General features: G+C 53.2%; 1 protein-coding gene across 1 annotated transcript in view; it reads left to right on the forward strand.

The window, feature by feature from the left end:
• The window catches only part of SDK1 (sidekick cell adhesion molecule 1), a 688,889-nt gene extending 666,728 nt beyond the window's left edge, over positions 1-22,161 (forward strand). Inside the window, exons 40-44 of the mRNA XM_019637402.1 lie at positions 5,282-5,446; positions 6,826-6,963; positions 9,691-9,811; positions 10,259-10,388; positions 21,049-22,161. Of these exons, the coding sequence (XP_019492947.1) occupies positions 5,282-5,446; positions 6,826-6,963; positions 9,691-9,811; positions 10,259-10,388; positions 21,049-21,282 (788 nt within the window). The 3' untranslated portion in view covers positions 21,283-22,161. The remainder of the gene's footprint in view (positions 1-5,281; positions 5,447-6,825; positions 6,964-9,690; positions 9,812-10,258; positions 10,389-21,048) is intronic.
• Positions 22,162-23,330: the final 1,169 nt, after the last annotated feature.

A 23,330-nucleotide genomic window follows, 5' to 3' on the forward strand; every position in this document is an offset into this window, starting at 1 on the left:
AGGCGGTGGACACCAGGCATGCGCACATGATTTATTTACACAAGTTACCTGGGCACGTCCCCGTATAGCTCCCGAAACCTGATTTACATATTGATACAATAGACTGGAATGACACTAAGGATATAAATAGATTTTCCCTCAGAAGCAGCTCTGAGGTACATATTTGAATGTACCCAATGCAAGCCGACTCACAAGTAATGTACTCACCCCAAAGGTGAGAGCTGCTTAGATGGAGGGCAGGCCCTCATCCATGATTGGGAGCCTCCCCATCTTCTCCTCACTCATCTCGTCCATTTGGGGTCTTGGGCCAGGAGACTTTTCTGCTGAACAAAGAAGAAAATCAGTATTTTTCTGAAGGTATGAGGTCACAGAAGTGCCCAAGTCGGCACTCAGCCGGAGGTGCAGCCGCAGCTCCGATGGCGCCCCCGGCCTTGTCCTCACGTCCTGTCTTTCTGGGAACCACATGTGTTGACAGCCCGTCAGCTTGCTTCCCGCTCCTTTCTGGGCTCAGGGTCCCTCGCAGGCCATCCTTTGCGTTTTGCCATTCATCTCACTTTGTCTCCTGCCTTAAACAAGGATTAGATAAGAGGTAAATGTTTTATCAGATCTATTTAGCCTCATGTTTCAGCCTCACCTGTTTCAGTTAAATTTCTGACCCAGGGTGACCATTTATGTACCAAGAGAAACGGCAGCGTTTACAAGACAAACAGCTGACAGTCTTCCATTTGCTCAGAGCCGCAGGCTGACAGTCATGTTGTGGGTTGTGTGAGTTAGTGGAACCAGAAATTTCGGGCCATGAATGACAGTTTCACTCAGCGTGGAGACCCTGTTTAATTGTCCTTAAAATCAGACTCTGTACTGGCATCGCGTCCGCCCTAAAACCTACAGCACCAGCTAGTTCTGGGCGCTCAAGGGATAAATTGAGCGACAAACAGTCAGATGTGCCTGAGCTGGACTCAGTCTCAATTCAGAAAAGAGGTGCTCGTGTTCCCAGCTTTCTTAGCAGGTTGTCTGGGGACAGGTGTGCCTCCTGCCACTGGGCCCAGGGAGAGGCTGGCCCGGAAAGAAAAGCTGACTCATCCTTTCTGTCTGTCGCTGGAAACAAGTACATCTAGGACAGAAACACCTGTTCAGGCTGGAAAAGACGTCGTTCCTTGGGGTATTCAGTAAGCCACTTCCCTCTTTTTAGTACAAATTCTGCAATGAAGGCAGCAAAGACAGAGATGATAGTCTTCAAAGAAAAGCTAACCAGTTGAGGAGCCACTCTTGTGTTGGGGGATCCCACTCAGCCCTCCTTCTGAGGCTGGCATGGTCTCAGCTGTGCAGTCAGAGTGTGATTTACTTAGGACTATTTCTCAGCACTTTGCGTGGCATTTTCCCAACTTATGTGTCAGTAAGTAAGTCTCAGGTGTCCATTAATGGAGGGCAGACTGAGCAGACAGGCCTGGGCTCACCCCACCAGCACCACCCCAGAGCCCTCTCCCGTAGACATCAAGTGGAGGGCCCAGTCTGAAGGTCACCATTACCACTCAGGAGGTTCAGAGCCCTCATGCCAGCAGGGCTTCTCCTCGGTCATCAGGGCGTCAGCCATTCGGGCATGTGGTTGTGGAAGACATGATGACTGTTCTCTTTAAGCCAATCATGGGTCAGGACGATGACTTAGGAACTCCCTAAATGGGGAGTGAAAGCCAGAGTAAGCTCTCCTGAGCATCCCAGCAGGGCTGAGCCTCGCCTGGGGCTGGAGAGCTGGCTGGATGGGATCCCAGAACCGCCTTTTACAACATACGGGGCCGCTGTCCTCTCGAGCGCTGACTGAGCTGGTAGCCCCAGCACTGGGAGTTACCCTGGCGTAAATCTCACTATGGCTAATGGTTTCGTTACGTCACATTTCCCCTAATTTGTGGAGATACTTTTCTCCACCACTGATCTGTGGAGACACTTCACGGTGTAACACAGATGAGAAGAACAGCCCATGGTAGGGGAGCGGTGGGCTCTTTCACAGCTGCCGTCGCTCTTACCCACTCGTGACCGTGGTATAAACCTCAGCATGGATAAACAGCCCGCAAACTATAGTGAAGCCTGGGATGCTGCGTGTGCTCATTTCAGAAGAATTAAGCAGAATAAGAATGTGAGTACTCCCTTCTGTTAATTCAGAAGGAAACCTATGGGATGACTCCCGTGCCCCGACGTTCTCCAGAGTAAATGGATTGCTAAATACATCAGTCTGGGTTGAGGCTCTGTATCAATATTTTAAAATGTTTTTATGAAAAATGCACACAATTCCTGTAGCTATGACAGAGGGCTTAAAATAAAATGTGGCCTTCAGGTGACAGTAGAGGAAGGGGAATAACCTTTTTCCTTCGGTAGCAGAAAGGTTTTACAGAAACGTTAATGCAAAAAAGACATTCAGAGAACCCGCCAGAGATGCACATGGACCAAGAAGTCAGAGAGCCTCCCACACACCTCAGCCCTTCATCCCAATGGGTTTAAGCAACATCCAGGTTAAGGGTCTGTATTTTTTTTCTTTAGTCTCTTTAACAGCATAAAACTGTCTTTGTAGAGGAAAACACTGCACAACTCATTCAACAGTTAAAGCCCTTAAAACAGTGACTTGCTCATAGTAAGTGTTAAATAAAATGGTGCTGGTTATTATTTGCTTGTGGAGGCCCTGCGAAGGGATGGGGATGCAAAGATGGATAGATAGATGGATGGGAGGGAGGGAAGGGAGATGGATCATGTCAACAGATATTTATTGAACTCTTGAGGCACATGGTGTGAGACACAGGTTAAGTGTGAGCTGGTGCCCAGGAAGCCCAGTGGGCGACACAGCCCCTTCTTCCAAGAATGTAGGGGTGAGGTCAGAGGAGTCTGACGGGGTGACAGGACCTTGTTCATTTTCCCCCACCCGCTGCCCGTAGACTATAAAAGGCTCACTGAGAACAGAAATCGCATCTGATCCCCTGATGGGTGCAACAGGGTCTGAGCAAAGACTGCTACCTAAGCATTCGTGAAGGAAAGCAGGGGTGATGGGGGGGGGGGTGTGGATGGGAGGAAGGGACCACGGGGCCCCAAGGCAGAGGGAGCGGCATGTGCGGAGAAAATGTTATTCCCTGCTCATGCGAAATTCAGAATATGTCACACACATGCCGTGTGTGGTCCTCAGTATTTTAAAAGGGGAGAAAGCCTTAAGCTGTGGCTTGCCATCTTGACATCATTAGTGGTAGAGGGTGTGCTGGTGAGAAATGAGTATAAATGTGACTATTTAGAAATAAGAACTCACGGTACTACCTTTCTGCCAGTACAGAGACTTGTGCCTTTAAAATCTCACCCACGTCCGTTCCTTCATTAACCTGTGACTGTAAGGACTTAATCGCCGCAAACTCTAAACCCTGTGCAAATATAGACTTACACACTGGCAATTTTCTTTCTGTTTACGGTTGGGCTAATCCCCTTGCTCGCATCTGGTGTTTGGAGGTGTGTGATGAGGTTGGTTTCCAGGTGACCTCAGCTCCTTATGGAGTGCCAGCTCGTGAGCGTGCATCTGCAAGCTGCTTCCCCCACTGAGACCCTGGCTATTTGAAAACAGTGCATACCTGTGCCTAAATGAGTAATTATAATCCACAAAGGGTCACTACTTCAAGCGAACATCCTGGGGTTCTTTTTACCACAACCTCCTTACAGGCTGGGTTTATATTTGGTTTTATGAACCCTCGTGTGGTGTGGCACAGTGTGGGAAGCGTAGTTGTAGCGCTTTATAAATACGAACTTGTTTAATGCTCACAGCACACCTGGGTGTAGGTGCCTTTGTTGCCACCATTCCACAGACGAGGCACAGAGAGGCTGAGCACTCTGCCTGAGGTCACACAGCTGGTGTGTGTGGCAGGCCTTGCACCAAGGCCATCCTGTAGTCAGGGCGCATGCTGTCTGAAGCCTTGATGACAGGCTGCTGAGCACACCCCCTCCGGCCCCGTTGGGAGATGCTCAGAACCAAATCCTTTTGCTGCCTCCATTTTCTCTGCATCCAAATTTCCTGGCTTTAATTTCAATTTGAATGTTCTCCTATATGTTGGGATTTAAGTAAAGTCAATATATATTTTTATTGTGGTAGCATATACAGAACATAAGATGTACCATTTAACCATTTTAACTGTACAATTCAGTGGCATTAGGCACATTCACACTGTTGCATCACCATCACCACCGTCGTCTCCAGAACTTTCCACCTTCCCAAACTGACACTCTGTCCCCATGAAACACTAACCCCCTCGCCTTCCCCAGCCCCGGGCACCCACCATCTACTTCCTGTCTCTGGAGTTTCACTCCTCTAAGGACCTCGTATCAGTGGGGTCACACAGTGTGTGTCCTTTGTGACTGGCTGATTTCATCAGCACAGTGCCCTCAGGGTCCATCTGTGCTGCAGCAGGTGACAGAATTCCTTCCTTTCTAAGGCTCAGTAACGTTCCATGGTATGGCTGGACCCCATTGGGCTGTCACTCACCCGTCAGTGCACCCTGGGCTGCTCCCGCCTGTTGGCTGCTGTGAACAGTGCTGCTGTTCAGATCCAATGTATATCTTCAATTTACACTTGTGCTTGGTAGCACCTGGGCATGGATTAAAAACCGAGCTGGTCTCAGAAGCTGTGACGCTGCAGCCATTGCAAAAGGCCTGCAGGTTGAGGGCGGCACTTGGCTAGTTTGGTCCTGGGGGTGAGGGAGCGAGGCCCTGGCAGGAGCCGTGCCAGCCGCCACCTGACAACACCACGTGTAGATAATGTAAAGTGTTGGGGGCACTGTGGCTACCATCCAAGGCTGTGCGGAGAACAAGTGACAGCGTCACCGCAGATCTGGCAGCCGGCTAAGAAGCTGCTGTTTAAAGTTTGCTCTTGCATCGTCATTTACCAGTTGGAATGGGGGTGGCACACCGTGGGCCCAGCAGTGGCGTCAGGGGGCTGGGGTGGGCATCGTGTGGGTGGGCCAGGGAGGCACAAGCGGGCAGCAACCCCAGCAAGCTGGGAGCCAGAGATCCTCTACCAGAGGTGGGGTCCAGGCGGAGCGCAGAGGGGAGGGCCTGGAGCCCCAGGCGGATGCTCAGGGAAGTGCCCCCCCACCCCCTGCAGCCCTGGCAGAGCCTTATCACGAGGGGGAGGATTCCGCTCCTGCCCCCAACCCTGTGCAGCTCACCCACAGGCCCCGGCGTGCGGACCCGCGAGCTGACCAGGAGCAGGGGCTCCCGTTTGGGGAAAGCAGCCCTAACCTGTGCTGTCACTTCACGCCTCTTGCAGATGAAGGTCTGTGGGACATGTTTGTGAAGGACGTTCCCCGGAGTGCCACCTCCTACACCGTCAGCCTGGACAGGCTCAGGCCAGGAGTGACCTATGAGTTCCGCGTGGTGGCCGTGAACCAGGTGGGCTACGGGGAGCCCAGCAGCCCCTCCACAGCCGTGTCAGGTAGGGACCCTCCGGGAAAGCTGCTTCTGAGGGAGGGGAGGACATGGCACCATCGTGGGAAGGGGGGACCTCGCCGTGCTGCCTGCAGACTCTCCGCAGCAGCAGTGGGGTTTGCCCAGAGAGCACGGTGCTAGGAGGCCAGTGTGGGTAACCGGCCATCGCCGGCGAGGCCTGCACGCCCACCGGGAACAAAGTGGGGGTTGCTGTGGATGATGCAACACCAGCAGGCTCCTTAGGAGGTGAAAGCCTGAAACCTGGCCTGTGGGTTCAGACTGCTGTCGTCCCTTAAGGAACCCGGTGGTGCTACATGATCCCAAGCAACGCCCCCTTTTGTCCCCAGTGGGCGCACATTTCCGTCCATCCAGTGAGGTATTTGTGTCAGGCAGACGTGCTTTCTGTGGCGGTGGCCTTGGGCCTCCCCTGCGACAGGCTTGCTGCTCATCCTGGCGTCCGGTCTCAAAGCCAGCTCCCGGGCAAGAGGCATTTGGGAAGTGCTGCGTGGGGCCCCAGGGCCATCTGGCACCTTGCAGGAAACAATTTCCATTTTTCTGCTCTTAGTAAACAGAATAAAACATGAGAAGAAGCATATCCTTCTTTAAAGCAATTTTTAAATGAAACCTTTTCATTTATCAAAAAGCACATCTAAGAATGGGGCCAGTTGTTCCTCTCAGTTCCGCTGAGGCACAAAATAAATAAATCACAGCCCGCTTGTAGGGGCCTGAGGACGCCAGAGCCAGCAGACGCACCCAGCGGGTGCGGCAACCAGAGGTTTCCATGCAGGTGTGGGCGGGATCCAGGTGGGCGCGAGCAGGAGTCAGATCGGGGGGCCTCCTGGGCTGAGGCGGCCCCCCATAGTTAGTGTGGGGCCCTGAAGGCTTTTCTCATTTCCTGCTGAGAAAGCTCTCTGGTGGCAATGTGAAGAATTGATTTGAATGGGAAAGTGGCTGTGTTGGCCACCAGGAGGTAACAGGGCCTCGGGCAGGTGGCCGTGGTGATGGGGGGAGGGGGACACTCAGAGGGAGGCCTGGCACTTGGAGAGAGGGGGACATCAGACACTTCTGTCCCTTCCTCCCTTTAACCCGGACAGCATTTGTAAGCAGATGAAGTTAAGAGAAACAAGCGTGCAGGTAGTTTCGATGGACAAGGTCAGGAAACTCTGGGATAGACAGGCCTCCGGAGTAGCGGGCCTCATGGGGGCCAGAGGAGCCCTGAGCCTGGTTCCCACAGAAAAGGTGGAAAACTGCTGCCACCTGATTCCTTCTGAGGCCACCCAGCCGCAGTCACCTTCCCTGTGACTCGGGCCCCCCCATATCCTTACCCCGGCCCGGTCCATGGGCGCTTTCTGCCAACTGTCTCTGTGCGTTTGTGTCTGCCCTCAGCTCAAGTGGACACCCCGTTCTACGAGGAGTGGTGGTTCCTGCTGGTGGTGGCGCTCTCCAGCCTGATCGTCCTCCTGCTGGTGGCGTTTACCCTGGTCCTGCACGGGCAGAGCAAGAAATACAAGAACTGCGGCACAGGTGGGCCGCCTGCCTCGTTCCCCCACTTCTGAGCGTGCCCCGGGCACCCGAGCTCCCACACTTAGTGTGTCCCCTCTCCCAGACCTGCCGTGCCCACATCCACTTGTTCATTTTGCTTCCTGTAGGTGACAAAACAGGTGCAACAGGCGTGTCTCTGGAGGCAGCCAGGCATAGACAAACGGGGGCTCCCGACACGCCTGGCTCTGCCCTCACATTAGCCACGTGTAGTGGGTGCGTCGTTTGGGCCCTCGGGCCCCTGAGCCTCAATTTCCTCACCTGCAACATTACTCAGATGCACTAGCGCTTTCAAATATGATTAGAAAGTGTAGAGCATTAAAGGGGTAAAGTGACGTCCTGCTCGGTAGCGTGAGAACAGCGGGCCAGCACTTGGCAGAGAGTTAGGTGTGGCTCATGGAGTCGCAGGAACGGAGGACGCAGCCCGGCTCGCTGGGAGTTTGCGCCTCGCCTGGTGCCCCACGTCTGGCTCGGAGCCCTCTGAGGGCCCGGCCACCCCGGGTCCCAGCACAAGCCCCACACCTGGCGCCCAGTGAGTGTTTGTTGCTGGATGAATCACCGTCATTAGAGAAAGGGCCAAAAGGACATGGGCGTGGCTGGCCGGCCACAGAGGAGCTCCACGGAAGGACTCCGTGTATAGGAAGGTCAGGGCGGGTGTTTCTGATCGGCAGGCAGGACAGCGTTGCTTCTCGGGGGAGAAGCACAAACAGAGCAGGTACCTGAGGGAGCCTTCCGGGTGCGGGAAACACTCCCCCTCCATGACAAGGGCAGTTATGCCGGTAACCCCGGGCGCCCAAGATCAGTACGCTTTATGCATGTCATTATCCTCAACTTTTAAAAACATTCTCGTAATTGCCAGTAGATGACTTCTTCATATAACCAGAATACAGCGAGCTCTGGAGCATGGCCTGCTCTTAGCCTGCACCGCTGGAGCCGGGCCGCTGGGGCCACCGGGAGTGTGGGCAGTCAGTCCTCTGGGACCCTCAGCAGGGACAGGCCCTGGCTGAGGCCGGCTCCCGCCCCTTCTCATCAGCTCGGCTGCCTTTCCTCTTAGGAGGAGGTCACCTGAGGAGGTAGCCTGTGCTGGAGCTGCCACACTAGCCCTCTGGGCCAAGAAGGGGGCCTAGCAGACCCCACCCCAGCCACCAGCACCACCGTCATTGTCCCAAAAGGGCTAATGAAACCATGCACCCAAAGCGCCTGGCCATTTGCTTTTGCAACTTAAAGCAATTCATCCCTCCAAGAAAGGATTTATTTTTTTCTGTGTAAATTCACTTCTAACAAGTGTTCCTAAATCAGATTTTATTCCTGTGGGACTTATGGTGTATGAATGGCATGTCATTTCACCGACTTCGTGCTATTACAAGAGCCCTACGTCTGCGCATGGAAAACCCGCCCGCTTTCCTGACCCTCAGCCTCACCCGGAGTATTAATTTACCATCGTCATTGAAGCCTAGGAAAAAATACTTGTCTCCCAGAACGCCTGCCTTCCTGCCCAGGGCACATCTGCACCTGAGGCGTTGCCGCCACGGCCTCATCTGCACCCTCCTGCTCGCCTCCCCACGCCTGGCCTGTCGGACTCCTTTCTGATCATGGTTTTCACACGCTCACCTCCCATCCACCCAGATCCCCCCTCGCCAGCCACTTCATCTTCCATTTGCTGCTCTGCTCATTGGCTTTTTTGGTTGCACACAAATAGAGCATTAAGGCGTGTCAAGGGCTGCGAGGACTCTGCAGAGGGGACCCTTGGGGCTTAGAAATGGGGGTGAACTGAGCAAGCAGCGTGGAACCCTGACATGTGCTCAGGCACTGTCCTGGAGGCCACCACCGCGGGAGCCAAACAGATAAAGTCAGGGAGCTCTTGGGACTTTAGTTTAGCTCACAGAGCTTACAGTCCAGTGAGGGGACAGAAGGCCGATGGTGAGAAGCAAGCAAATGTGAATGCGCGAACAATGCAGCAGGGGGCGAGCCCCACGCGGTACCACACAGGGCGAAGGCTCTGGGTGAGCAGGAGAGACGGGGAGGCTCGTCTTCTGGGGGTCCGGAAAGCTCCCTCCCATCTCCTGACATTTGAGCTGCAGGAAGGGGGTGAGGGATATGCGGGGGCAGGGGCAGACCAGCGGAAGCAGAGGGACAGCCGGAGGACCTGGCTGTCACGCCGAGGATGAGGGAACCCATCGGAAGCGCTACGTCCTTTGGCTTCTTACAACGTTACTGCTCTTCATTTGCTCTGCAGATACATCTTAGCATGTAATTTCATAGGCATTTGTCAGCTTTTTAAAAAGTGGCCTTCAGTGCGTGGACGTTATGTCATCATCCCCACACTCAGTTTGAGAACATTTTCCAGAAAGAAACCCTGTGCCCTTTGGCTGTCACCCCTCATTCATTTACTTTCTATTTACTGTTCAGTTATATGAGTATGAGGAGTTGTTTTGAAATTTATTAAATATTTAATTTCCCCAATTTAGAAAAAAAGTATGCATCGGAGTGCTTTTAATCAAAGACTGAGAAGAATACTGGTATTTTGGTGTCAGTCCGAATAAACACGGAAATGCTAATATTGTCATTTTGCTCCAGCGTTGGCATTAACATATCATTAACACAGCTTTTCTGCCCAGCTCGACTCCCACTGTCCGCCGGCCCTGGGTTTCGCCCTTCTGTGGCGGGCACTCTACTAAGACGTCTGTGCTTGTTTTCCTGGCCGAATTTTAGGTAAAAACATCTCCAACATGGAGGAGTCCGTGACCCTGGACAACGGAGGCTTTGCCGGCTTGGAGCTTAACAGCCGCCACCTCAACGTCAAGAACACCTTCTCGAAGAAGAACGGTACCAGGTAGGGGACACAGCAGCTACAACCCCACGTGCCGCATCTGCCCTGGGTACTGGGTGCCAGCCACAAATGTCCCCTCGCCCACGGGTCCCCACCCAACCCCAACAGGGCAGCATTAAGTCCAGGATGGCGGGAAGGGCCGGCTGTGAAAGATCCCTCAAGATGCCCAGATGGCAGGCCGCAGGTGTGCAGGGAGGTGACCTGGGCAGACCCCCCAGCCCCACGCTGGCCTCCCATCACCTGAGCACCGGCCTTGAGGAAGTCCTGCTTCACGTGGTGTCACGTTAACCTGCGGCGGGCTGGCGATTGGGGCATTGGTGCCAAAATGCTGTCAGAGGCTGTGGGTTTCCTCTCACTCAGTCCTGACGAAGGCGGGAGGGCCGGTCAGGACGCCTGGGGGCAGGTGCCTTTGGCCCAGGCTGCCCTGAGCAGGTCGCTGTCCTGGCCCAGGTCCCCGCCCCGGCCCAGCCCTGGTGGCCTGCACTACTCTGACGACGACATCTGCAGCAAGTACAACGGCGCTGTGCTGACCGAGAGCGTGAGCCTCCAGGACAAGTCGGCTGACGCCACGGAATCCGAGGTCAGTGCCTGCGCCGTCCCGCAGCCGCCACGAGCCCCTGCTCTCCCAAGGCCACATACGTGGCCTCATTGGAGTCTCACAATGACACGTGGCTCCATGTATAGACGAGGAAGCTACGAGAAGCGCCGAGCTCAGACCCACAGCCCCTTCAGCCCGTTAGCCTTGAGCGGAGCGGGAGCTTGGGGTTGCTCCCACTTGTCAGCAGGTCGCTGCCTACATCCCGGGCTCCTGGGCAAGAGGGAGAAACCGAGGCGGCCCCCTCGAGAGGGGGGCTGCAGAATGAGCTAGATGTTGACTGTGCGCCCCGCGGGCCGTGCGTTTCCCACGTGCTGACCTCCCTAGGCCTGGCAGTCACTGGTCCTGGGCCAGCTCATAGCTCGGCAACACACCCAAAGTCACTTCTGATCTGAAGGCCATTCGCGTTCCGTTTGCTCTCAGAAATAAACCTAACGTGTCCTGGAGGTGACCACCGAGCTTGGTGGCCTCTGGACCCCAGTTGGAGAGGCAGAGGGCCTGAGCCTGCAAGACTGACAGAAAGTGGGGCCCCCTCCCCGCTCCCCCACATCTGCTTTTTCTCGTGCCAGCCTCCTGCTATTGAAAAGGGGGGTTTTGTCACAGCAGCTCTGGGTCACATAACAGGGTCAGGCGAGCTCCCCCGGCAGACGTGGCCTGTCCTCACTGAGCAGCTAGCCCGGGAGGCCTCGTCCCGAGGGAGGGCCAGCTTCCACCACGACCCCCGCCTGCGACCCATGAGCTTGCTACCTCAGGCCGCCGTTGTGTCTGGGCATCAGCTTACAGAGCTCAGCAGGTCCCGTGGGGGCTCCGAGAAGGGGATCGGCACCCCCACCCAGGAAGTGCCTTTCCCCACAGCGGGCTGTCTCAGGGCCTTACATCCCCGACCGAAACCGGCTGAAACAGCAGCTAGAGAGGTGGTTCCCTGGGGTCAGACCTGAGCTGCTGCATTTCAGACGTGCCAAGCTTGGGAGGGGGGAAAGTCACCAAGCCGTTTGCTGGACATGTAGGCGTACCCCACCTCTAGGCACTTATTCTCTAAATCAATATTTAATCTAAAAAAAGTCTCACCTTCATTTTGACCTGAATTCAGGCTTATTGAGCCCTGAGGCTCAATAAAATGGCTTCTTGTAAATTGTGGTTTGTATAAGAACTCCCAGGGAGGCGGGACAGCAGGTGCTTCTGTTTATGTTGACAAAGGCCGGGGTCCCCATCTGGGCCGTAGCCCCGGGCCTGGTGAAAGCTATGAACAGCACTGCGGATGTTCCGGGAGGTACATTAGTCTGAAATCGAGGGGCTGTCATGTGAAATCCTGCAAAACTGACCCGCCGTTTTGTGATAAAGAAACAGCAGCCTTGTTCTAGCAGTTAGCACCCAACACACCTCAGAGGCAGGACAGGGGCTGCGCTCCCGCAGACGCTCTGTGTCAGCAGTTAGACTCACCACCTGCTGCCCTCAGAGTGCTGGCGCCGGGATGACAGTCTCAGCGCTGGTTCATAGGCGGGTTGAACTGTTCACACTTCGGTGTGTGCTGAGCGCTAGTCGAGCGCCTACATGGGCCAGGCACACTCTTGGAGGTGCTCACACCAGCCCCACCAACTAGGGCGAGGCTCCCCGTCATCCAGCCTGTGTCTCCAGGGCCTAGCTGACACCCCGCATCACCACCACTATCTCCCTCAGCCCCCACCAGGGGGTCGGTGGCCATTCCCAGAGTAGACAGAATTGGATTCCTGAATTCTGAAGTATTTATTTGTAAAAAATTCTCAGAATGGTTACCGGGTAGCAGCTGGTTGCTTCTCCTCTCACATGTGGGGTGTTTTGAGATTCAAATTCAGCTAATCGTTATGGAGGATTATTAAGTACACGCTGGCACGGAGCTACGCATGTGCACAGGGGCACTCATGCACACATATATGTACACCTACATACAAGCACACGCACAGAGACGGAAGGGGGCGGGAGGGGTGACGGGGCAGGGAAGCGAGAAGGGAGAAGGGGAGGCGAGGAGGGGAGAGGCACATGGAATCCACACACAATCCTGTAAGGATTTATATAACAGGTGAGAAAGCCGGGCTTTCTGGTAGCCACCCGCTAAGGCCCTGTGGAGTTCAGCCTAAGGACTCCCGTGCCTGGGTTCTCTGTCTGCTCCTAGGTTCTCAGGTAGAGAAACAAGACTCATCTTTTTTCCAGAGCTCTTTGCTAGGTCTCGACTCTGAACCTTATGAATTTGGGAGATTTGCAGGCACTAAATATGCATGGGGTCCCACCAGAGGGACCTGGATGACTTGCATCCTCCTGGAAGCGCCAGCTCGGATGGAAATGTTTACTTTGATCCACATTTTTTAAACAGCTGGATTGAGATGTAATTCACATGCCACACAACTAAACCATTTGACATATTGGTTATTTAGGAGTGTGTTTTAATATCTTCATACTTGTGAATTTTCCAAATTTTCTTCTGTTATTGATTTTTAACTTTATTCCATGTGGTCAGAGAACATACTTTGTATATTTTAAATCCTTTTCAATTTACCAAGTCTCGCTTTATGGCCCAGCATATGGTCTATGCTGGAAAACTGTTCCAAATCCATTTGAAAAGAATGCGTTATTCTGACGTTGTTGTGCGGCGTGTTCTCTATGTGTCTGTTAGGTCTAGTTGATTTATAGTGTTAAGTCTTCTATATTTTTGATCCTCTGCCATCTGTTAATGTATTTCTCTCTTCAGCTTTTGTTGTTGAATTATCCACTTCTCGCTTCAGTTCTGTCACCTTCGGTTTCTTATGTTTTGGGCTCTGTTTTTAGGTGCATATATATTTTAATTGTTATATCGTCTTGATGGATTGACTCTTTTCGCAGTATAGCACGTCCCTCTTTGTCTCCAGTAACAATTTTTATCTTAAGGTCTATTTTGTCTGATGTTAGTGTTACCACTCAGTTCTCTTTTGGTTACTGTTTACATGGTGTATCATTTCCATCCTTCTAGTTTCAACCTATTTGAATCTTTGAATCTAAAATATGTCTCTTGTAGACAGTATATAGTTGGATCATGTTATTTTATTCATTCTGCCCATCTCTACCTTTTGACTAACTTGTTTCATCTCTTCACATTTAATGTAATTACAACTAAGCTAGAATTTACATCTGCCATTTGATATTTGCCTTCTGTCTCATATCTGTTTCTTTATTTTTCCATTACTGTCTTCTTTTTTGTGGACATTTTCTAGCAAACCACGTTAATCCCCTTGGTTTTGTTTTTACTGTATTTCTTTCAGCATTTTGTTACTTCAGATTTATACTAAATTTCAGTGACATGTAGGAGTTTTATACCTATACAGCTCTATTCTGTCCTCCCCTTTTGTGCTATTATTAAACATGTCTATACATTACAAACTCAAGAATTCCTTTTCATAGTTACCACTGTTCAGAATTGTATGTCTTTTAAAGAAGTGGAGAGAAGGAGAACAAGTATACATTTGGAGTTTTCCATTTTGCCCTTCCGATGGACTGTTTCGGATGCTGACCCTCTTCCTTGCTCCCCGTGGATTCAAGCTACCACCGGGCATCATTTCCTTCCTGCTGCCTCCTCTGTGCTGTTATGGTTAAATATGTTACGTTTCTATATGTTATAGGCCTAACAATACAATTAGGTACCTGTTGTTTTATTCAGTTGCTTTTTAAATTAGACAAGTGAAGAAAGAAATATGCAATTATACTATCTTTTATAATTACCTATGTAATTACCTTTGTTGGTACATTTTGTTTCTTCATGTGGATTTGAATTACTGCCTGGTGTCACTTGCTTTCAACCTGACAATCTTCCTTTAGTATTTCTTATAAGGCAGGTCTGCTAGCAGTGAGTTTTCCTATTTTTATCTCAGAATATCTTTATTTGCCTTTATTTTTCAAAGTAGTTTTGCTGAGTATAAGGTTCTTGGCCTTGATGGGAAAAAAAAAAAGTTTCTTGGTTGACAGTTTTCTTTCATCACTTTGAATGGCCTTTTGTCCACTTTTTTTTTTTCTTTCTTTTGTTGGTTTCAAGAGCTTCTTGTGGTCTTTGTTCTTTTAAAATGTTGATGATAGTGTGTCTAGCTGTGGATTTTGTTCCATTTCTCTTAAGTGTAGTTTATTGAGCTTGTTGGGTATATAGGTTATTTTATCAAATTTGGGGAGTTCTTTAAGTCATTATTACTTCCAATATTTTTTTCTGCTTCTTTCTTTCTCTTCTTACCCTGGCACCCTCCTTACACATATGTTAATGCACTCGGTGCTGTCTCACATTGATCCGGTGCTCTTTTTTTTATTCTTTTTTTCTCTTTATTTTTCAGATTGCATAATCTCCATCAATCTACAAGTGCACTGATTCTCTCTTCTGCCAGCTTCAATCTACTGCTGAGCCCCTCTACTGAATTTTTCATTTCAGTTATTGTATTTTGCAACCCCAGAACTTCTCATTTGGTTATTTTAAAATCATTCCTGTCTCTTTATTGATATTCTCTGCCTGGTGGAATATTGTCATCATAATTTCCTTTCATTCTTTAAACACGGTTTCCTTTAGTTCTTTGAACATATTGTAATAGCTGCTTTCAAGTCTTTGCTAACATTTGGGCCTCCTCAGAGGCTGCCTCTTTCTTTCCTTGTGTGTGGGTCACATTTTTCTGTTGTTTTGAAAACAGATCATTTAAAATAACATAACAACTCTGAATACTGCTATCCTCCTTGCTCAGAGGATTGTTGTTGTCGGCTTATTTGCTTATTTACGTGTCCAGTGACTTGGCTGGACTAGTTCAGTACACCCTCTGCCGTCACCCCTCAGGGGTGCAGCCTGGCACACGCACGCGGTCTCCTGATCACCAGGGATGACCACAGTCTTCGCCGACTCTCTGTCCCTTTTTCTCACGTCCCCATTAAGATGCTGGGCGGCCTGCCACTGTTGATATCACACCTAGCTGCTAACCTCCACTACTTGCTAGCTTTATTATTTTTGACAATTCCTCAGGGTATAAATTACTCCCTAGTTAGTCCAGCCCAAGTCCAGTCCTGTGGCTGTGGCAGGACGTTGCCAACCTTTAAATTTTGCTCTGACCCCAGAGAGCTCTCCCTGGTTCTCCCTGTTAAACTTGTGACTGGCTGACTGCTTCTTTTATCACAGTCACGGAACTACCAGCTTTCTCTTACGTTTCCCTGACGGTCTACACTGTTTCCAATAACAAGGGCTTGCTCGGCTCCAAAAGCCCCTTCGGCAGAGCTGGGGAGCTCTCCGTTCTGGGCACTGTCCCTGCCCTGTGCAGGACCTCTCAGTCACAGCACCACAGCTGGGGTGGGGACAAGGGCCCTCTTCTCCCGTGGTGACATGCCTGCTGAGCAGGTGGGGTGCTGGTTTGATATGGTCGTCCCTGGTCCTCTGGGCCTGCCTGTCTCCGCGTGGAGTGTCTTCCCTACAAGCGAGCTGGGGTGAGGACAACTGGGGCCCAGGATCCTCGGCCTGCCACGCCTGGTGTAGCCCATCCAGCCTAGGAGTGAAGCCTGGGTGAGGGCAGGGAGCGCAGTTCGCTTGGTCCAACCTGCGTGGATTAGAGCTCTGCAACACGGAGCTGAGGGCGGCACTTGTATGAAAGATGCTGGCGGCTTCCTCCCCCAGGTCAAACCAGATTCCTAGAGAAGGAGCTGGGAGGGGCGGAAGCCCTGTCTCCTGGCCACATCTCCTCAGGGTGCTGCTTTGGTCACACTGAGTGGGGGGCAGGGCGGCAGGTCATGGGTCAAGTGCCTCAAGCTCTTGTTCTTCTTAGTGAAATTTTGATTTTCTGGAAAAAAATATTTCTCCATTTGCTGTATGCGATTGCAGCCGTTTCCAGAGACTTTAAATGGTTGTATATAAAAAAATTGTCCCCAGTTAAACCATTATTCCGCTGGGGCGAGGACCCGCTGAGCTCCTCACACAGCCGTTTTGGAAGTTTCCTTTGAACTCATAGTTGATGGTGCTGATATTCAGAGGGGACCTTGGTTGGGTCCTGACATTTGCTTTCCTAACGTAGCATTGATTTCTGGCCTGGTCCCTTCACCCCCAGTTTACAGAAATGGAGTCCAGTTACAGATAACAAAGGTCCAGGGAGAGCAGAGCTGGGGGCGGCCGGCTGCAGAAAGCCCCAGGAGCTGAACCACTGGTTTCAAACGGGACGGCCCATAGTGACTTAGATCTGGGTTTAGAGCTAAGAGGTTTACCCTCCCCTCTGACAGCAGCTTCTAGGTTTAAATACATTATACAGGGAGAGTTTTCAGGTCAAGTACGTTCCGAGCCCAGGCGCGATCAACGGTGGGACCCAGTGTGGATGCGGGAATGAGGGGGCTGACGCAGGAATGAGGGGTCTCCTGCCCCCCCAACCCCGGAGCTGGGGGGAGTCAGAGCCCTTCCGTGAAGCTGATATTTTACTAAGAAAATAGTGATGCCATCCTTTCTCCATCTTTTTAAACCGTTTTCAAAAATACTGCTAAAGCGAAAATTCTGAGAATCAGTTCACAGGTGCACAAGAACCTGCCTGATCAGAGCTGCTCTAAATTAGGCCATCAGCATCACGTGACACAGGCTGCAGCTCTTTCTGTGTCTCCAGCTAGAAATAAGAGGGTTTGTCACTGTTTTATCACCCGACGGCTTATGAATTATATCAGGACTGCTGTTCAAATTGCATTTCAAAAACTGTTTTTGAAACCCACAGAAACAGTTCTCAAAATCTCTCCTGCTCCAACCAACTTAGACCAGCCCCTCGTACCTAATTAATTCCCTAATAATATTCGAGTCTTTCATCCTGCCAGTGTAATACCACAAGTGTTGAGATTATCTCTATTAGCTGCTCGCCAGGCATCTGTGTGCCTTTAGAAACTCCCACAGCCAGTCTGCCCCACATCCAATCACACGCTGGCCTTCTCTGGTTTCCTGGGAAACCAACACACATCTCTACTTCATATCACACGGGAAACTTTTTTAAAAATCCTGCGGCATTTCTTTTTTGTCAATAATTCTAACTCACTGAAATAGATCCCCATTAAAAATAATAATGTCATGTAAACAATAAACAGAGCAGGCAGCAGGAGGAACAGTGGCCTTTTAATGCAGCACTTGCTCGTGGAGCTAGCGACAGGGTCTGAGCAGGACCCAGGAGGCCGGCTTCGTGTCACATGGACCTGGTAGCTCCCTCTTTCTGTACAGTGGTTCACTTCTCCCAGGGTGGCTTTTGGAACCACGTGGCTGGATCCATGGGCCCTGGCCACTCAAGGCTCACAGCCACCAGCTTTGTCCCCACATAAAGAACTCTGGTCTTCCAGGCATAGCGAGTCAAGCCCCAGGCACGTTCCGATTGGCCCCGCGGATGTCACACGCCCACCCACTAGCCACTGTTTTTTGAGGGACAGGCCGTTCAGCCCATGGGAAAGGTAGAGAGGGATCACTTCCTGAACTACTCCTGACTGTGGCTCTTGCCAGGACCTCTCCTCAGTACCCACGTCTGTCACAGACCCCTCTGTCCATGCTATGGGACTGTTAGATCTTTAGTTGAGAAAATGCATGTGATGCATTGTTACTAAGCAGCCTCAGATGTAACAATCTTATTAGTCACATAACACACGTATGGGTGAGACCTTCCTATGCGTGGATTCTCAGCAGAGCTAGACATGCTCTTAGAAACACTGGCTCCTGGAGGACTCAGAGGTCTCTAGAGACCCCCCCCCTCGGTCCCACCCGGCCACCAGGAACCCGGCTTCTCTCCAGAATGGACAGCTGCAGGCAGGGACAGGCGAGGGCAGAGAGGGGGAGGAAGTGCCCGAAGGCTCCCCACCTGGGTGCTGGACGGGTTTACCGAAACGGGACGGCTGGCACGGACTGGCTGTGCGTTTGATGATTTGTTCGCCACTCAGGGAGACTTGGTATAAGACCCACCCACGTAAAGTGTTTCGCTAACATTTTATAAAACTGTGGTCGAAGGTGTCCCCAGAGGTACTGAAAGGCTTGTCTCTGCTCCTTTTGGCTATGATACCAGTGCTGGCTCTGGCCCCACTCTGTCCCTAGCCAGCGTGACCCTGAGAAGTTCTCTTGCTTCTGTGGGTCTTGGTGCTTTCAAACACGAAATGAGCAGACTGAACCAATTGTTACTCGTGACATTTTCCTCATGAGCGTGCTTTGCGGTTGGGAGGGCGACAGGAGGGCCCAGAGCCCCGGAGGACGTGGCCTGAGGAGGGCAAGGGGCTTGGATCTTGTGCGCGGCCCTCAGAGCGCCACGAACCTGACCCCGTTGTGGAGCCTGGCAGCGAATTCCTGTCGCCCGATCCTGGTGTTCTGTGAACTTCGGAGAAAAGGGTGTGGTCAGTATGTCTCAGCATGTGCTCCTCCCCATAAGCGTCAGGAAATTTAGAACCCAAATCGGTGTCTGAAGAACTGACAGACCAGCTCGGGGACTGAGAGCAGCCCCTCCAGCTTTTCTGGGTGGCATCACCCCCTTTTCTTCCTGTGCAGCTTCACACAGAGCCTTGTGAGATCCCTCCAGGCCTCTGGGAAACAGATCAAGAGTAAAACCTACAGCCGCAAAGACAGGGGCCGACCTCATCTGATGCCCTGAAGGCTGTACACTGAAGAATTCACATTTCTGGGCCTGGGACTGGATCGTGTATTACGGAACATCTCCAGCGGGTTGGACAGCCATCTGTGATGGAACCCAGTATTTCTGCAGCAAACCCCAAGAATGTTCACACAAAACAGGCTCCCATCAGTTCAGGGTCAGCTGCCAAGTGAGCTCAACGCAGGTCAGGCTTTGCCACCAAATGAGCTCGAAAGGCAGCTTTTGATTTCAGAGCATCGTGGGCTTGGGGATTACGGGTTGGGAGTTGTTGACCCGTTCAGCCAATGGAAGCAGGCGCTTGGAGCTGGGGTCCAGCCCCTCGCCTGCTGAGGCGGCAGGACCCTGGGGGTGCAGGGCTCAGGCATGGGCTCCCACCGCCCGCGAGACCTAGGCAGCTGGCGGGTCCCTCTCACCCTCTTTCTTCATCCATAAAATAGTGACAATCAACACACACCTCACAGGGTCACTGTGCAGCTCTAAACATTGTGACCTGCTGTGTAGTCGTGGCCGCTGAAAAGCCGCCGTCGCTAAACAGTAGTGTTGTCCTCATCGTCACCCAGTTACGGGGGAGTGGGTGTTCTCTGCATCTTGGGGAGTGACGGGACGGGACACTGCGCAGCCCTGCACCTATATGAGTTCTGACTCAGTGACGCGCAGGACGGCCAGGCGTGTGCCGCTGCCAACTGTTAGAGGTGCCATGATACAACCAGTTTACATTTAATATACTGAAAAGCCCCCAAATCTGTGACTTAACGTTACTTACAGGTAAATAGTCCGGTCGAGCCAGATGTTCAGGCTGTGTGGGAGGAATCCCAGGAGGCCCTGGGTTGCAGGACGAAATGCTGGCCCTCGGAGGGACAGTGTCAGTGCACGGATCAGAGCTTCCTGCGTGGGTGGGGGTGGGGGCCGGTCACTCTCTGACCATCAGCTGAGGGCGAGTGGGGGCAGGCATGTCGCTCACGTCGCTCACAGCGCCAGGGACTCTCTGTTCTCTATATGGACCCCACGTAACCTGATGGCAAGCAGGCACCTTCCCCTCCTCCTGTCCCCGCCCCAGCCTGCACATTCCCGGGTCCCTCCGGAGAGCAGAAGCCACACCCAGGAACCCCAGCTCTTATGACACTTCCCTGGTGATTCTGGGGAGCATCTGGGGGTCTCTCACTCCTTTATAAGCCACCCAGGCCTCCTGACACCCCCTGGGAAGGGAGAAAAGAGCAGGTGTGGCGGCCCAGCCCTGGCACTGGAGCCCAGAGAGGAGGCCCATCCTGCCGGCCGGGCAGCTGGACTGGGAGGGACGGACGGAGCCGCCATGTCCCGCCCCATCCTTGAGCCTCCCGGCTGGCCGGCCACCGCCGTGTCTATAGACCCGTTCCATTCTTGGACTATCTGCCAGGTCCCCTGGGGCGGCGAGGCGCCCACTGTGTTTCCAGGGTCTGGGGGCTGCACAGTGTGGGTCCTCCCAGCATCCTGGCGGCCAGGTGGCAGGGCCCAAGGATGAGGGTCCCGGACAGAGGTTCCCCCGCCCTCTTGGGAAACACTTGAGCCCCCATCACCTTTAGCAGGCCTTCCAGTGGCTTCTGCGTCACCCAAACCATAAAATACATGAAGTAGAGTTTTGCTTTACAAAAAATGACTAGAAACTGTGTGCACTAAATGTTCTTAATGGAAACTGCAGGTTTATCGCATAAGAAGAAAGGGGAGGAAACCCCTGAGGGACTGGTCTTTGCACACAGGGCGCTGCCCGGTCCCTCCTCCAGCTGTCTGCGCCCTGTCGTGCGGGTGGGGCCCGTCAGTGCCCAGGAGGGAGGGGAAGACAGAAAGGTGGACATCACGGCTCTTTTAGGGCCCCATTTCCCAGTGACCTCCCGTCGTGGCCTGCATGGACGTGAGTCGCGTGGAAATTCCTGTCCCGTAGAGGACACACCCCTCGTCACCTCCATGCCTGCTCAGGATGGGCCCCTTGGGTCCGGGGCTGCCCTCCCCATGGCCTCCCCTCCCCGGTGCCCAGTGCCACCTGCGTGCGCTCACCCCTCCGTCCCCCTCAGGGCACCGACTCCGAGGCCGAGGACGTGCCGCCGCAGCACTCCTTCGTCAACCACTACCTGAGCGACCCCACCTACTACAACTCGTGGAAGCGCCGGGCCCCGCACAGGTACGAGGCGGTGGCGGGCGGCGAGGGCCCGCAGCTGCACACGGTGGTGACCACGCAGAGCGCCGTGTTCGTGCCCGCCGGCCCCGGCGCCCGGACTGCGCTCACCGGCTTCTCCTCCTTCGTGTGACGCGCCTCCGGGGCGCCGGCCACGGGCCCTCGGGAGCCCGCTTCTGTCCAGACAATCAACTCCGGTAACCGAGCTCGAGTTTCTGTTTGAAAAGGATGCTGATAGGCGATGGTCTCACCTACTTGTGGACACTAGGTTTCAATTAGGAAGGTTTTTTTAATGGCTTTTTGTAACATCGCTGCAGGAAGCAGGTTTCTTTGTTTTTCTTTTCTTTTTACGAGAAGGTGTATTTCACTGGTGCAATGGCGTGGCACCCCGGACCTCCGATCCGGCCCCCCGGGCTGGGCTTCTCCATCCTCGCGCCACGAGGAGGCTGGAGGGGAAGGGGGGGCGGGGGCCAGCGAGACCCCCACCTGCCTCCAGCCGCCCGGCCTCTGCTCTACCTCCCGGGCCCCGGGACCAGCGCTCGCCTGTGCCAGCGCGAGCCCGCAGCGCCCCCCGGGGCTGCAAGAGGGAATGTCTGGCCCCGGCCGAGGGCTTCCCGAGCCGGCTGCGCCCTCGCTCAGCAGTGTCCAGCGAGGAGCCAGCGTCAAGGTTCCCTCCCCGCAGCCGGCAGGAGGCTGTCGTGCTGTCCTCTGACCCCGATGGCTCGGAGGCTGCACTGCGTGTCATCCCGGGGGTGAAATATTCGGGGCTTGCTTCTTCCTTCCTTTCTTCAAACCCGGTAGCGCGGGAGCAGGAGACCCCCCCACGGAAGCCCCAAGACAGCCCTCACTTAGCAAACTAGCTCCTCCCGTCCACACACAGCACACAGCCAGCCCGCTGACGCAGAGGACGACGGCGTTTCCGAATTGCTTGTTCTGTAAGAGGTGTGCATTGTTAACCAGAGTATTTTTTAAATCTTTTTATCTTTTTTTAAAATATGTCACATGAAATGAATGAGTCTCTGCTGTCTCCAGGTGCCTTTTTATTAATTGTTTAGCTTTGTACTTGGGAAAGATGAAAAGCGAGAGTGTCTCCACATAAAGCAAATGGGCTCTGGGAAAACGAGGCCCCCAACTACCTCGTCACCCAGTCCCTGCCGTGCAGGCGGGCACAGCCTTGCTCGGAGCACGGCCTCCGTCGGGACCCCTGCACCCGCCACTGCCCGCTGCTTACCAACCACCCGAGCAGCCGCTGTCCCTTCCCCGACCCGATCCCAGGCCAGCTTCTAGCCTGAACAGACTTTCTGGAAATATGTTTTTTACTTTGTTACAGTTTTGTTTTCGGTTTTTAGCTAATGAAAATAGCATGAACTGGACGTTAGAGAGTCCAAACCACAGCTGTACATCCAGCCCATCACATTATTTTCGCAACAGGTGATGAGGTGGCTGAGGGGCAGGCAGCCCACCCCCAGCCCAGAGCTGGGTCCAGATGTCACAGGGGTGCTGCTGTGTGTGTCACAGGTGCCAGGCTCTGTGCCCCGGGGTCCAGGAGGGCCCACGTCCCCACCTTGCCCGCAGGAGCGTGGCACATGCAAGATGCACGGCCACTCTGTCGGCACCCCCAAGGCCCAGGGATCGAGGGTGCTGTGAGGGTGGGGAAGGGCTGGGTCTGGCGGCTGGCCGGTGCCCGTGCAGCCTGGGGCCACTGCTGGGCAGTCATCTGCTCCTCCATGGGGTGCGGGTGGGGGCTTCTAACCTCTGCTCTCAGAGTTGCTGGGTGTGGCCCCAGGAGACCACGGGGCGTTTCATGTTCGATGAAAAGCCCCTTTTCCCAGCGTAGAAAGTGTGGAAAGCTTCTCTCGCTGTCCCCCCTCTGCCTCTTTACCTTTCTTCCTTCCCTCCCTTCTTCTTTTTCTGAGTGGAGGGGGAAATATTCTAAACCAAAAATCCTAGACGCTCTGCCCAAAGCCACTGAGAATCAATCCCCAGTTCCGTGGACAGGCCCCGCCTCGGGGCACAGAGATGGCTAAGGGGACAGGAACCCTCGAGCCTGCGCCCTGACTTCCCTGAGAGACACGCCAAGCAGAGGATGCGACTCACGCCGCCCCCGTGCACTTTGCTGTCTAAGCCATACAGACTTCGCTTTAAATAGTGGGGAACATGTTGAAACGTTTTAGGATGAGG

Source organism: Hipposideros armiger, unplaced genomic scaffold (genome assembly GCF_001890085.2).
Source record: "Hipposideros armiger isolate ML-2016 unplaced genomic scaffold, ASM189008v1 scaffold_33, whole genome shotgun sequence".
Lineage (NCBI taxonomy): Eukaryota > Metazoa > Chordata > Mammalia > Chiroptera > Hipposideridae > Hipposideros > Hipposideros armiger.